This window comes from Bidens hawaiensis, unplaced genomic scaffold (assembly GCF_021521415.1).
Source record: "Bidens hawaiensis isolate Kalapana, Puna unplaced genomic scaffold, B.hawaiensis_p1.1 tig00040712_1, whole genome shotgun sequence".
Taxonomy (NCBI): domain Eukaryota; kingdom Viridiplantae; phylum Streptophyta; class Magnoliopsida; order Asterales; family Asteraceae; genus Bidens; species Bidens hawaiensis.
The window spans coordinates 131,787-148,668 of NW_027497205.1; the positions used below are offsets into that span (position 1 = coordinate 131,787).

Here is a 16,882-nt window from a genome sequence, read left to right on the forward strand (position 1 = left end):
AAATGACGATTGGCTATAAATGTAAAACTTTTCTCCTGTAACTAGATTTATAAAAATTATAAGCATATCTGATACTTTCTTATTTTTTCTTGCACGAAAAAGTTCATCACAGACATCAATTTGCCTAGATTGACTTTTAGATCCTGTTCTAAAAACAATTCAGACCTCCATGTAACTGACGACTATAGTGAAACGGCTAAAAATAGTGACACGTTAACTAGTCATTATAAATTTGAGAAACAGCTTTGTTTCTACATAAGGGGCATTGGTCCATTAACAGAAATGATGAACCGATTAAGTACGAATCGATGATCTTGGAGGTGGTGACGGGTTTAGTTGTGTTATGATGTCAAATATGCATGCACGGTTTCGTGAGTGGAAATATGCAATCCAATGTTAATAATCACGAAATACAGAAGGGTGTTAAAACTCTAAAAATGCCTTCATTTGTTCAAATGTCTTCATAATTCAAAAATAATCAAAATCTGTTATACTGTTTTGTAAAGATCCAAGCATCTTTTATGAACTCCAAAATAACTAGAATGAATTACAGAACCTGGCTTCTTGTATAATAAGATAATGTTTCTCAGTCCAAACGTCTGCTGACATGTCACCTTGGAACCGATAAACCCAGCTCTAGTTAAAACAAAAAAAGACCCAATATCAGATACTCATACCATCATCTATGTGGTACCAAATCTTGCAAGATGTCACACAAAAAAAAAATTAATAATCTTTGTGTATCTATTACTAGTAAAAGTGAGTAAAGATAAGTAAAAATCATTATGTTTGATCCAAGTAGTGTTCGGTTTTATTAGCATGATGCAGCAGGGCCCACCTCACGTTCCATCAGATTCATCTGGGAAAAACGAGAATCTGATGTTACTATAATACTCTATTCTTGAACTATAAGGATGAAAATGTTTTGAATTTAAATTATTTCGCTAAACACAAGTGAAATAACAAGGATCCTAGTGTCAAAAAAATTCAGAGTTCAGCAAACAAACAGCATTTCAAGATCAAGAAAACTGAGCATATTTATATATATTCTCCAAGTAAAGTTCCTTGCTATTTGATGACTCGGGCCCACCTCTACAAACAGCAAAATGTATCACGATCCATCAAATGCATCTGGGAAAAGGAGAATTCTTGTTAATCAATCAATCAATCATACCCAGTAAAATCCCACCGACAGCAAAGCTATAAGTAGGGTCTGGGGAGGGTGGGATGTAGGCACACCGTACCTCTATCCAAAGGAATAAAGAGGTGGCTTCCAGAGAGACCCTCGGCTCTAAGTACATGTGTATGAAGCAAAATAAAGGAAATCAAAGTTTAACAGTTATATAAAAACTACTACTAATTATAATAATATTAATAATAAGATCACAGTTTAACAGCTATATAAAAGCTAATAATAATTATAATAATAATAATAATAATAATATATGTAAGGGAAATACCATTATGGTATGTGACCTAAATAAGTTAAGTCTAAGCCCTAAGGTATTCAATTCTCTCTAAAAATCCTTAACTTTAATTCTACTTCTCCACGAATTCCTATCCTCAACCATGTCCTCAGAGATGTTTAGGTCTATCAAATCATGCCTAATCCTCTCATCCCAAGTCAATTTCGGTCGTCCTCTACCCCTCCTCCCCTCTATAGTAATATTTTCTACGGATCTAACAGGATTCGTCGTCTGTCTTCTCTTTACATGTCCAAACCATCTCAATCTCCACTCTCTTATCTTGTCTGCTATGTTCGCCACCCCTAATCTCTCGCGAAACACGACGTTTCTTATTCGGTCTAGCCTTGTGTGCCCACACATCCAACGTAGCATTCTCATTTCTGCTACCTCCATCTTCCGCACTTGTGCCTTCTTGATGGCCCAACAATCTGTTCCATATAGCATTGCAGGTCTAACTGCCACCCTATAGAATTTTCCCTTTAGTTTAGTCGGGAAACTCTTTTGTAATTTCAGCTAAATGCAGCACACAATCGGTACATCTTTTGTAATCTTTGATGGTTTACTTAGATTAATTTAAGATAAATCACAAATCATATACCGTCGCTTCACAGTTTACACTATAGCTTACGCATCAAATAGATAAAAGCCACAAAACTATCATGAAATCCGAATGCATATATCGGATAAAGTTGCGTAACTTATAAAACCAACATTAAAACTTTTTAGTAAAATATAATTATATGGTTAATTAATATTCATACTTGATATGAAGACAGGTCCTGTAAATCCCAGTTCATTTCTTTCATGTATTGAAAAAAATCATGTGCCTGCAGGAACCAAACTCCAGTCAGATACCTGATTAATGCATCTTCTAACTCTAGATGCTAAATTCCTGAATCAACTGGAATGTACGTTTTTCAAAATATTTTTATGAACATGGATTTTAATTACATTCATTTTAAGATATAATTTTTAATGTTTTGATAGAATATTATATTACCAAGTGTCAAATTATCTAGAGTATATATATTCTCGTTAGCTTATCTTGGATAAGAGATACAAATTTACTTAGTAGTTACACGCATATACTATTAGAAACAGTACGAAAGCATGACACTTTACACGATAGAAGCCCAAACAATACATACTACTGTTACAATGCACATTTTGGCTTAACACTTAAGTCCTTAACCACTTGAGGCATGCAATGCAATAAACTAGTTTCATATAACATATTAGTATGCACAAGAAGAAACTACAAACAAAATTGAAAAGCAACAGGCAAACACTTCACACAAAGCTTGCATATTAGACGCCGAGAGTGTATGTACCTTGTGAAAGAGATCTGCAACTCCTTGAAGTAGTGCTCAAACAAGATGTCAATCTCGCAGCAGCAACCGCATTATGTAACGGTAACATCGACTGCACACACCCGAGTTCGGACAGACACCTATCGGTCAGGCACATTATCACAAACTCATTAATAACAAAATATTAGTCGGTAACTAAAAAGCAAGTGAAACATTGTATAAGATATATGAGCAATAGTAATTTAAACACATTTACAGCAGTCAATACCTAACTTCTGAAATTGCCTATTCATGTGTACTGGCATCAATTGTAAAGTATGAAATAAATAATAATAATAATACCTAGAAAGTGAGAAGCGAGGAAGCGGTGAGTCGGCGGATGGAAGTGAGAATTTAGGGGAAGAAGCGGGAGATTTAGGGATAATAAAAGCGGATTTGAGATTTGAAATTGAAGCTTTCTTCATCAACCTGCTGCGTCTGGTAGCCATCACCAATGAAAATGAAAATTATTGTCACAAATTGAATACAAATCCAGTTGGATTGATTGATTGATTGTTAGTTAGGGTTTTAGGGTAAGCGACAATTGAGATGACGGGTCGTCGGTTACACGTTAAAATCCGACCCGACACTGGGGGTGTTTGTACTTTGTATGGCCGTAAACGAACCGAACGAACACGTACAAGGCTTTGTTTTAATGTGTTTACGAACGTTCATGAACACTTACCCAACTAGACTTTATGTTCGTGTTCGTTCATTAGGCCATGTGTACTTGGCGAGGGTTGGGGGCGATTTGGGGCGAGGAAGGGCGCAAACACCGCCCCCAGGCGATTTTTGGGCGATTTGGGGCGGGGGCGGGGGAACTTGTCGCCGGCGAGAGTTGAATAATAATAACATTATATTAATATTACCGTTACAACGGTCATATTTAAAAAAAAATATATTTAATTTAAACAATATATATATATATATATATATATATAAACATACACCCTTCTTCTCAATTTTATATCCATTTTATACATAAATCATACCCAAATTCTTACAAAAAATTAACAAAATGAATCCTAGAAACAACCCGAACCAACCGAACTACTAATTCCCTGGTTCGGTCAAGCGTATGGTTCGCAATCGAGCCAACCGAACTACCAATTCCCTGGTTTCGGTCAAACTTATGGTTCGCAATCGAGCCAACCGAACCAACCGAACTTACAGTGGAACCCAATGAACCCGAACCAACCGAGCTATCCGTATCAATTTTCCGACCCGAACCTAAACATGTACGCCAACTATCTCAGCCCCCAAAACACAATGCCGGCATTCGGGTCTACATCACCAGAGTCGAAGCCGGTGACGGTGCCGGAGAAGCAAACGTCACGGGCCTCCGGTTCAAGCCAAAAGCCGACCCGTAAACACAAAAAAACAACCGGGGGAGCCGATGGCGCAACGTGATCCATACAAGCATTGGAGCGAGGATGAGGAGGTGGCCCACCAACCATTCCCGTCGCCCGACGAGCCGGCTCATCCCGACAATCAAAAAGGTCGAAGACATCGTCGTCGACAAATCCGAGCACACCAAACACACCCTCCGATGCTCGTAGCTTCTTACTGGACGACACGGTTAATTTAGCCGACGATTTTAATATACCCGACGACGATGAGGTAGAGGAGTTGCCTCGACCACACGGGAGATAGAGGAAAAATAAGGGGGAAGGTTCGTCGTCAACACGATTCAATACGGAGCCCGTTGAAATAAACGAGTTGGTCGGTCGTTTGGAAACAAATGCCTCCGTAATTGGAAACGACCTTCGAGCATCCAACAAACAACAAGAAAAGCTGAACCAGACGTTGGAATTACGTCAAATGAAAGACGACAATGAATCCCTCAATGCGGAGGGGTTTCACGAGGATGTAGCATTATTGTTTCAACGACGACGTGAAAAAATGCGCGAATATTACGGATATTAGTTTCTTTTTTTTTAGTTATGTTTTTTTTAATTTTTTTCTTTAGTTATGTTTTTTTATATTTTTAGTTATGTATTTTTTTGTATTTCTTTTTAATTTTAATGCTTTTTTATTTAATTATTTTAATAAATTGGTTTTTATTTAATTAGTTTAATTATAAAAAAAGAAAATAATAAAAAAGACACTGTGGGCCCAACTTGTAGCCCCTACACCATTACACCCCAAAAACAAATTTCCACTTCATGCTGACTGGGCGCCACATGTCACAATTCACCCCCAATTGTAGCCTCTCCACTACACATAAGGGAATTAATGTGTTCACGAACACAAATGAACAAAAAGAAAATCGACAGAGCATAGAGATTGAGACTGATGTATTCATCAATGTGAATAATGAATGCCTGTAAACGAATTGAATGAACACGAAAAAGGGCATGTCCGTGTTCGTTCATTTAACTTTAAAAGAACACGGATACTTGATCGAACAAATACATATGTTCATGTTCGTTTATTTAAAAATGGACATTTGTGTTCGTTTGTTTAAAATCTAAACGAACATAACTGAACAAAGATAAACTATATAAACAAATGTAAATGAACACAAATAAACATAAACGAACTTAAATGAAAACACTTAAATAAACACATATTAACATATATAAAACATTTAAGCAGATGACCTATCTGGATAATATTTAATTAATTTATATTGATACATAAATAAACAGACATAGGTGAACATAAATAAACGAACATAAATGAACGAATAGAACTGTGTTCATGTTCGTTCGTGTAATTAAACGAACTTCCCGCCGAACAGTTCATCGAACGTTCAGTTCGTTTACAGGCATAGGTGCTTGGGTTGCTTAACTTGACCTACGTTGGTTTCAGAGTTTGACTTAGGCGATCTCCAGGAAACCAGTCATTGTGTCGTCACAAGAACATAACTCTTTGGTATAGCACACGGTGGAACGAAAACCCGGGAGAGCTCGGGATTCAAGCTGACAACCTTAAATGAGACCTAGCTCAAATTCTTAATTTTTATAATCCACCAAAAATGACATAAATTAGAAAAGAACTTGGCTTTCCAATGAAAAATCTAAAATCTCCTACCACTATATCATAAGTGGTGAATCTCCTTTTTCATTTATAATTTAGGATGTCTTATATGGGTCAAAATAAGTTATTTTAAATTAGTAAAAGGGTTCAACTAGATTAACCTAAATTAGCCAATGACGTTCCAATACTGTCACAACCGTTTCCACCGCCAACAACGTTTTTATAAATGGATCCTTTTTGCTTAAAAGTTGTTCTGACTTGAACCTGTATGGGTGTATTGACCCGGAATTAGACTTGTCCGACCCGTCCACTTTGACAATTCTTAATCAGGGCCATTACTTGATAGGTAAATTAAGTTTATTAAATTCTTGGTTTAGATGGTAGTCAAATCAAGTTGATCCACTTTGAATAATACTAACTTGCTTCGTTGTTGTCGATAATATCAATATCACTTCCATACACAAATGCAAATAATAATTTTTGAAAAATTTAAAAGCAAAACTCTTATCTTGTGCTTTATTCATTTTTAAGTACTCATCGTATTTTATTAGAAATGTAACTAGACAAAAGAAAATACAATTTTCCATTTCTCAAAGTTTAAAACACTTTACTAAGATTACATAAAATTATGTTTGAAGGAATTAATACCAAACATATGATAGTGCAACAGGAACCATTTGAATTTTGAGAGACGTGATATTTATTTGAGGCCGAGCCCATAAAAAGGTCTTGAGACTCAATAAACTTACTAATCGCCGGCCTACTAATCATATTTTCTTTTTTAATTGATTCATCATTTTTTTTAAATAGAAAAGATTTTAAAACTAAAATGTTTCCGCTATCATTCCTGTTAAAAAAAATGACGAAAAGACTCAATGCCGAGATTAAAGACATAATGACGAAAATGAACAAATGACACAATTGTAACTAAAAAAAAGACACAATAGATCGCAAAATATACACAATGCCGAACAAAATATAGGACAATGTTGAATAATATAACGGAATATAAATAAAAAAAGACACAATGTCAAGGTAAAAAGCACAATCAATGACGAAAATAACACAAAACACAATGATAAACAAAAAAGACACATGATTTTTTTCACTCACCGTTGTGCCTTTTAAAAAAAAGCAAGAAAGACGATGTAAACAATTTTGTGTTTTTATTTTTTCCATTTTTTTAATTAAATTTTGAGTTATGATTTATTTATTTATTTTATTTATCTTTTAAGAGTTTTTTTGTGTGGCTACAAATCCTTCTCATCTTTCGAATTTTTTTTCTTCTTTGTAGAATAATTTGACCCCTCTATATAACGAATGGAGTTAGAGATTGAATGCCTCGTTTTATTGTGTCTTATAATATAATCGTCTCAAGTATAGTTGACATAATACTATGTGTTATATTGTATGATGAAGAATTTAATTTCATTTCTCGCGTCGTTATACAAAGCGACAAAATAGCAAGTTACAAAGCAAGGCTTGCACCATTAATAATACGGTATGTACACTTTTAATTCTAGTACGTCTTTCACTCATTGACAAAATATCTTAGCATTATCCCCCCCCCATCAATCAGCAATAACATTTCCTTCGATATATTATTTAACAAAACACTATCTTACTCCCGTCATCGTATCATTAGATGCATTTTCTATCCATATATGTTCCCCACACGCCCTGCTTGCGGTTCGCGCATATAATGTATATATGTGTGAACCCTCGGGTGGGCAAAAGTAAAATTGCACTAATTTTGACGTTATTTTACTAATCTCGTGAAAATAACGTTAAAAGTGGCGGAAGGTTAATCAGGCATCATGTGGTGGCGTTGATAGCCAAAAGACAAGGGCACATGCACCGATCAGCCGGTGTCCCGATGATTGAGTGCTATGTGCCTTATGTCCAAGGCTTGATGCAAAACTACTATCGAGCCGGGGGTCTCACCGGAAGCAGCCTCTCTATCCCTATGGGATAGAGGTAAGACTGTCTACATCTTACCCTCCTCAGACCCTACCATAGCATTGCTATTGGTGGGATATACTGAGTACGATGATGATGATGATGATGATATGTTCCCCACACGGTTTAATTCTTAATAAACAACTTGCGTTTTTTGGTTATCCATATAATCATCTTTACACTAAGCAAGTTGTTTAATCCCGTCATGTACTCTTTAATGATGTGTCTTCTTTTGCTTCAACACCATCGTCGTTATTCTTTGACTATGTTGTTTCTTCTTTCAATATTTATCCTATATCTCAACATCTTCTCAAGTTAATCCCATCTTGTATGCTTATGTTGATATTTGATCGACCACCCACACAACATCCACCTCACATCCTAACCTTATCGTACCAAAATGGAACCATATCATCGTCGTATTCGAACTTAAAGACCTATGACCTATCTAATATCCACATCCCCAACTATCATCACTCATTCACTCCTACCCATTCTATGATCACTTTATACCAATAGGCATTACCAAACCTATACGTAAGCATAACTCCCATGTCATCACACTTGAACAAGCGTTACATGTTTTTCATTGGAATGCGACAATGCACAATGCATATAATGCTCTTAAGAATAAGATTCAAGTGCCTATCCTTAAATCATAGCTATATGGTTACATCTATGCGATTGTATAACTCAATATTAAAGTTGATGTTATAACTTAATATAAGGCTCACATAGTTCCTCATTACAAGAGCCATTAACTTGTTATTGACATGTTCAATGCTACTTTTCTATTGTTATACATGAATGTTGTCATTTATACCAACTCTTCTTATAATTTGCTCAATCATAAAAACATTGTTTTAAAACTTCAAATGACTTAATTAACATGGGAACAATTTACGTTGTTAAATGAGTTATTCATTATTATTAAAATTATAACACATATTAAAATTTAAATGATATGTATACCAAAACCAACAATATGTTGGGAACCGTATAGTTTATTAGTACATATTATATATGTCATGAAACCATCTCTTCTTTCTCTTCCACAATTTTATATCTTTTATGCACTATGTATAAATGCATTATGCTGTTATCATGATTTCAACATATTGTTGGTTAATAAACACAACCCTAGATCAATTTCAATTAACTTGATTCAATTTTTATACCGTCATAATCCGAAATAAAAAGTTATAATTAATTTAAAACCCAAAACCAAATCCTTTGATTTTGGTTTGATTCAAATATATTGAGTAAAGCCACATATTGTGGGTTTGGTGTAACAATGATTTTTGGACTTTTTAGAGATGTAAAAAGCACCTACTTCTTTTGAGAGTAAGGTATATTATTTGTGGGGCATTACTAGCATGTGCCAGAATTTGACAAGGACTGTCCCATGTGCTAGGTATTAAAGTGTCGACGATGACACTCACCACATATAACACTCATCCTATTATATTTGGAGCCAAATAAAATTATGTTTTGACCAATTAGAATCGCTTTTTTTTTCTTGTTTAATTTGGACCGCTAAATCCCATTATGTGTTTGAAAGGGTAATTGCTTTATTTTAAGGGACATGCATGTTTTATTAATGATGTAGTATGCTAATTTTTCAAAAGAATAAACATGTTTTATAAATGACTAAAATATACGACATGAAATTCAAAGGGTAACACTGTTGTATATAGGAGTGTTAATCGGGTCAACCTGATCGGGTTTCGAGTTAATCGGGTCGGTTAGTCAGGTTTTTCTTAAAAAAAATATAACCCGCAACCCGCCCCTAGTCGGGTTCGGGTTATTCGGGTTTCGAGTTAGTCGGGTCCGGTTTGTCGGGTTAATCGGGTTGACCATGCTACTTTATAGTTTTAAATTGTTTTATATGCTTGTAACTTGTAGGTTGCAAAATTTCTCATTTCACTTAATTTTCAATTTCTTTTACAAGTACAATAGAAACTCTATAAAATAATACACTTAGGACCACCAAAATTTATTAATTAAAAGAGTTATTAATTAATCAATAAATTAATAATTATTAATCTATATATTAATTAATATTTTATTAATTTATAGTAGAATACTTGGTTTACAAACACCTTTCAAGCTTCCACTTAATTATTGTATACAATGCATATATATCAATGAACGACCCAATTTGAAAGAAACCTTCAATCTCCCACCTTATTATGCTTCTTGTGTTCAATGTATCACTTTATGGACATTAAAAATATTTTCTATATAAATACAAGATCAAAATAGGTTAACACAAAGATTCGAAGAGCATTATGCAAGCACAACAAGGATAATCCAAGTCTCATTCAAAAGCAATTGCAAGAATGGGTCATTTTCAAGAAACCTTCATAAATCATTCATGTAATATGCTATATATAAGGAATTATTAATTTTATTTTATATGGGGTCTAAAGAAATTATCAAAAATGTATTATCTTATAATTTTAGCGAATTACTAATTTAGCACCCTATCCCCGAGTCGGGACTGGCAAAAAATATTATCTTAGAGAGTTTATTAAATAATCGAGTATTAATTTATCGAGTTTCTACTGTAATTATCTTATAATTTCACATATAAACCTGTAAACGAACTGAACAAACATGAACAAAGGCATGTCTGTATTCTTTCATTTAACTTTTAACGAAAACGAACACTTAATCAAACAAATATATGTGTTCATGATCGTTCATTTAAAATCTAAACGAATAATTCATGAACACCAATGAACATAATTTAACAAAGATAAACGAACATGAAGGAACATATATGTACATACATTAACGGACACAAGCATACATTAACAAACATAAATGAACGTATTTAAATAAACACAAACTGTCACACCCCAACCTACGGCGGAAATGCCGGGGCGAACTGATTGCTCACAACTTTTCAAAGATTACTATCATGCAATAATAAATGTGACAATATCTATTAAGTTAATTAAATAATCAAAAACATCAAATACAAAATCCATATTTCAAATAAATAAGACAATACAAATATATCAAAGTCTATAATCTTGTTTATTTTCTCTAGCGTGCAATCCTAAGTTTTTCTTCCAAGAGTATCAAACGATAACATGCATATGCGTTGAAAATATAAAGGTTTTTGTCAACACAAGGTTGAGTGAGCAACACACTAGTTTAACTGTTTATATAGAAAATAAGTATTTACAACAAGTCATATGAGTATGACAAATTAACCAAATGATCAAGTATAATTGAGATGTCGAGAAGCACAAAGCTATAACGACTGGCGTATGATCATACTAGACTGAGATTATGTTGGACCTCTCCGAATGCGGAAACATACAAAGCAAATAAGCAAGTAAAATATAAGTTGTTAACACATAAGACAAAGTTGTAGTTTTGTGTATAAGTATATAAGAGAATATATTTATGCATATGTCCCCAAAACGTTGAAAACGAGTAAAAGAGGGGAATGTGGTACTCACCTCGATAGATGAACAAGAGATGATTAAGATAACGAGAAGGCGGGAAAAGTCACACGCGAACGTTAATCCTAAAAGAAACGAGTAACAGGTATGCTTAAGTAAAGTACAATATTTACTACGACGACTATATAAACAATATTAAGTTAATATAATATCATATATAAAATAAAATAATTTGTTTGTTTAATAAAATATATATCGTGGAAAAATATTTCTTTTAATTTTTATAAATATAAGTATATATATCTTACTTGATTTTTATATTTATACAAATATTAGCTTTTAAGTTATCATATACTTATATATACATATATATTATATACATATTTGCTTATATAAATATACACGAAAACGAAGACGAGAGTTAAACGAGTTCGCTAAGTAATGAATTTATTATGAACACTAATTCAACAAAATGATAATAATTTAATATTATATACCAATATTTATTATATATAACATTCATTTTGATTCATAAAAACATAACTTAATTAATATTATTTGTAGTTTTATAAATAAAATTACTTGATTTATTAATTTTATTAAAACATTAGTTCCTAAGTGATAAAATACTTATATATATATATATACCTTTATGTGAATGAAAACGAGGATTAAACGAGTATCGCAAACCAGTTTTTATAAGAAAAATCTTCATGAGCTATTATTATTAATATAAAGATTTAATGGGTTAAAAAGAAATAAAACAAGGAAAAATCAGAAAAACGGGGTGCAGGGGGATCGAATCCGCGACCTCTGCCCCCACATAAATATGTATTAACCAGCTGGCCCATAGGCAACGTGCACTAGAAAATGGATTCCATTCTTTAAAAATAACCTCAGCTCAAACCAGTTAATGCATAAACCCTAACCAATTTGATTTGATCAAATCAATTAAGGGGCTTTTGTTTAACATGTAAACGCGAGATCCTGACTATGCATTCAATTACCTTGTATGATGGCCGGAGGAGGGTTAACGGAATACAATGGTTGCCGGTGATTTAGAGGTGGATGAACGAGCGATTAACAACAAAACTAACACAATTATTTATAGGGTGAGGGTCGGCCAACATATTAGGGTTGTAAACACGTAATTAATTGAAATATTAACAATGATTTCGTGATCACAGGCTGTCAAACGAGTGTCGGCAGTTATAAGAGGGGAAAACGAGTCAACGGGGTGTAATTAACACAATTACTGAAGAAACACTAATCGGACCCCGGGCAGATTACGGGTAACCTGGGGGTTAGATGGATGTTTCCCACGAGGGGTTAGACCCGGCAAAGATGGTTCTTCTGATAACCTGCAAAACAGACACCGTGAGCTCGTCACTGAGAAGGGGGGGGGGGTTCCTCCTTGTGACCACCCTCCGGCGTAAGAATCAGACTAGATTGCTCTTAAATATAAATGTATATTAAGAGATTGCTAGAGCAGATATCAGGTATAATATGTAATACGAGATAGTATATGATGATAATATGATAAGATGATCATACCATTTGGGGTATTTATAGCCGAAGGTAGGTTTCCAAGAAGGTGTAGCCGGCTGAATAGTATTCCTGTTCTACCAACTGTGGCCTACGCGCGTGCCATGCTGGCAGTTGGTGGGTAGGCAGCGGCTGACAGTGACCGGGCCTGCTGTGTACTATTCCTTTTCCACCAACTGCCGGCTATGCACGTGGTATGGCAGGAGTTGGTAAGTAGGCAGCGGCTAATAGTGACATACAGTACAAGAGCATGCTGCTCGCCATACTGCTGTCAATAAGCTGTCGTATCTTTGGTCAGATCTCTTGCCCATACCTCGTCAGGTACAGTACAGAAGATCTTCCCGTATCGTACGGACTGGCTTAGTTGGGCGGGAGTATTCCCCCTCCCGCCTTTGTGCGGGATTGTTCCCGGCTTTGCTCATTCCTTCAGGTGACAACTGAATGAGAGCTAAGTGCCTTGTGCGTGTAGCCTTGCTGCGCGGGTGGCCTTCCCTGATGGCTTGTATCCGCAGCTGCGGGAACAGGCAGAGTACTTCACCATTGGGAGGCATTTCCTGCGGGAACAGCTTGCGTACTGCGCGTAAGGACGTCACGTCTCTGAGCATGGTGGGTCCTGCGTATCCAGTTGGTTTCTGCGCAGACGTCTCTTTTGAAGGTGAGTCTTGCGGGTCCAACTGGGCTCTGCTGGAACCTACCTCTTCAATTACATTAACGATGATGCCGCGAATCATGCTGATTTCCTTAATCAAAAGTTGGTTACAAACGATTTTGGCCTGTTAATTGATTGATTGATTGATCGCGGGTTCACAAGAATGATTACGGGTCGGGTTTGGTTGCTGGATTATCCATATTGTAAAAAGGATTATAACAGAATTTACATACAGGTCCCTCAAGATTGGAGATGGATCTATAAATGGATAGAACTTTATACTTCGGCTAAAAATGTATAAAACTTTAAAGATATAAATTTAAATTATTAAGTATAACTCGATAAACACAACATAATAAATAAAATAACCCGGGCGTCAAACGAGTCGGGTGTTTATGTAAATTCGAAAAACCCGAGTTGTTACACAAACAAACAAATATAAAACATATTAGGGTGATATATTTACTAAATGCAAATAATATTTAATAATTTTCTATTAATATGTAAACGAACATGAACGAACGTAAACAAACTTAAATGAACGATCATAAACAAACATTCACAAACATAGATGAACGAGTGAAATATGTGTTCATGTGCGTTCGTATAATTAAATAAAAACAACATAAATGAACTTTTCACCGAACGGTTTATGAACACAACATTATTGCCTATATGGTGCTTATTTCACCTTTTAATCATTGTATTTAAAGTTAAGTATAACCGCTAATCGGGTTAACCCGAAATCCGACTTTTTTTTTACCAAAAATGAACCAGAAACCCGACCATATTAACAATTCGGGCTATTCGGGTTGAACCCGATTAATACTTTTTGACCCGATTTAACCCGTCCTGAATTTGATTATTCGGGTTCGGGTCGGGTTAATCGGGTTCGGGTATTTTGGACACCCCTAGTTGTGTGAAATGTATGGTATATCTTCAACTATTTTACAAAATAAGGAAGTAAGATACATGTGATGACGTTTATTCGATTTGGGTGTTGCATAATCTACTTTGCACGATAGTCATGCCAATTCAACATATAACTTATAAGAGCATTCGTAGTATAATTTACATACTACATCATTGTGACCTCTATCTCACTCACACCACTTAATTTTGTTTTGTTTTTTTCTATTTCATAGGCACACACAAAAATTATAGTGAATACAAGTGTTAGAAACCCTAGGGGTGAAAAAATTTATGACAATGACAAAACCAATCAAACCACGGATACGAAATGGTAGTTACTATAAAATTAATTTTAACAAACACACTATGTATGTTTTCTAATGTTGTGAATGTTTAAACTCGGTAGATTTTATACTCACACTTGTGTGGTTAACGAGGATTGGGTTTGGTAGGATCTATACTCAAGTCTCAAACAAGAGAAGTATAATAGCTTCCAAAATATAATTAATATCGAGTCTTAAAAAGTTAGAAATGATGGGGAGATTTCAAGTGTCACCAACTCATGGATTAGTGTGAGAGTTCTACATCAAGTTGTTCGGTAAGTGTAGTTGTACAATGATTAAAGGCACTCGATCATTTTTTAGGCGTAACAAGTATTTATTTAATCAAGTTTTTAATTTTAAACATCAATACAAAAATCAGTTAGTTTGAATTGATTTAGAAGGTCAAAACTAAAATGGAGGTTGGCTAATTAACCAAATATGATGACATTGTTCAGTTATTTTTGGTTGTTAAACCCTTTGATGTATATGTGAGGTTTTTTTTTGTTTTGTCCCGTCTAGCTAGTTGTGTTTTGAAGTTTTTATACTTATATATATATATATATATATATATATATATATATATATATACCGCTTTAAAAAAAGTAATAAAGAAGTAGGCAACAATAATAAAATCAGTGGCGGTTGTACTTCATAAGTGTAAACGAGAAACATTAATCTTTTTTTTTTCTTTTGTTTAAACGAGAAACATGTTCAATAGAATCACCATTTTTTAAAAGTTCAAATCAAATAAAGCACAACACAAAGTTTATAGCCCAATACAAATAGAACCCATTAACCTTTATTTTCTTTTGTTTGTACAAGAAATGTCAAACAGAAACAGACTCAACATAATCATCATTCTGAGGTTGAAATTTTTAATACACTTTTGGATTTGCAAATTCAAGAACTTGAAAATAGATTTAGTGATGTCTTAACTAGTTTGTTAGAAAATATGTCTTGTTTAAATCTTGATATTCGTTTTCCAAGTTTGACATATCTAAGATAATAGCATTTTTGGAAATGTGTTCGAATGATTTTAATAATGAAGAAAGATAGTGTATTTTGGGTGATCGTGCGGCCTTTATCACACTTTAAAGGAAGATGATAAATTTTTTAAATTGAATGAATGTGTGGCTTTGCTTGTGTAATGGTAAAAACTGGAAAGCACACAACCTTTTCTTTTGTTTATCAAATATTGAAGATATCACTGGTTTTACCGATTGCAACCGAAACCCTTGAAATATGTTTTTTTCTAAAATGAAACTCATCAATACGGGTTTGCGTAAGAAAATGGGTGATGAGTATTTGAGCAATACTTTAATTTGTGCAGAACGTTCGACAAAGTAAAAGAACATGATGTAATAGCTCGATTTTAAGCTTTCAAAACCGAATATGAGAAATTTGCACCCTGTGTATCGTGTTTCTATTTTGTTTCGTTTACATTGTATGAAATACGGTAAAAAAAATAAAATTAAACGTCATTCCCGAAATTTATGTCTAGATCCGCCACTGAATATATTAGACAAAGCACCTTTGATTGCTGAGTAATAAACTTAATAACTAAATATGAGGCTGCACAAAGTGTAAATATAGTTTCTGCATGTTACGTCAAACGACCGGGACTTATTGTATACCATACGCCTAATAACGATGATAGCTAATTTTTGTACTCTTCACTAGGTTGACTATGGTAGGCCTTCACGTGTTGCCTTTATGGGAGGTTACAAGCGATGATAGTAATTGAGTGGTACATGTTTTGATTGTGATTGTAGATTACTTAATGTGTTTTATATAATTCATTACTTATGATAGCTATTATCTTTTAGTGGTGATAAAAACTCTTGCTTTTATAAGGCTTTATAAAAATTTGAATAAATTTTCCTTGTTGACGTTTATGTTCAGGTTTAGAGATTGATGATCAAAGATAATTGAATGAAAATATATACATCTCTTTGGAATATCGTATTAAATAGCAATTTCTCTTTATTTGTTATATTATAAAACTTTAAAACCCACAAATAATGACAAAAGGATAATATATGTCGGGTCTCTAATCTCACAGATAGATTTCGACCCATTTTATCTTCCATTTGTGAAGCACATCATGAGTGTATTGCACCTACACCTGTTAGGTAGTTTGATTATGTAAGTTTGTCTTGTTTAGATTGCACGAGAAGACCTTTTTTACTCTATATACAAAATATATATCTAAATAATAGGTAATCTTCATCAGTAAATCTTTTGCATAAGATAAATCTTGCTTACTTAAATTGAGTAT

The 16,882-nt window shown here is 34.1% G+C and overlaps 1 protein-coding gene across 11 annotated transcripts; it reads right to left on the minus strand.

Annotated features, from left to right (window-relative positions):
- Positions 1 to 421: 421 nt before the first annotated feature.
- Positions 422 to 3,349, minus strand: LOC143592371 (uncharacterized). 11 transcript variants are annotated; one of them, XR_013145918.1, is made up of 6 exons: positions 3,119 to 3,349; positions 2,798 to 2,916; positions 2,228 to 2,293; positions 1,091 to 1,131; positions 839 to 859; positions 422 to 636 (listed from the first exon to the last, which is right to left on the minus strand). XR_013145918.1 is itself a non-coding variant. In XM_077072306.1 (5 exons), exons 1-3 carry the CDS (start codon positions 3,262 to 3,264, stop codon positions 1,112 to 1,114), a joined length of 285 nt encoding a protein of 94 aa, XP_076928421.1. In that variant the 5' UTR covers positions 3,265 to 3,349; the 3' UTR covers positions 422 to 636; positions 839 to 859; positions 1,091 to 1,111. The 11 variants fall into 11 exon arrangements, 5 of the variants coding, with proteins under 5 accessions (XP_076928421.1, XP_076928419.1, XP_076928420.1 ...); XR_013145917.1 differs by lacking the exon at positions 1,091 to 1,131; XR_013145919.1 differs by lacking the exon at positions 839 to 859.
- Between the last annotated feature and the right edge of the window lie 13,533 nt (positions 3,350 to 16,882).

Bases quoted from the DNA above. Each gene is read 5' to 3' on its own strand.
- LOC143592371 (XM_077072302.1), bottom strand. From the start codon at position 3,264: ATGGCTACCAGACGCAGCAGGTTGATGAAGAAAGCTTCAATTTCAAAT. The intron at 2,917-3,118 runs GTATTATTATTA...CCTGACCGATAG, and splicing joins CCTCGCTTCTCACTTTCTAG to GTGTCTGTCCGAACTCGGGT. The intron at 637-2,797 runs GTACATACACTC...TGTTTTAACTAG, and splicing joins TTGCAGATCTCTTTCACAAG to AGCTGGGTTTATCGGTTCCA.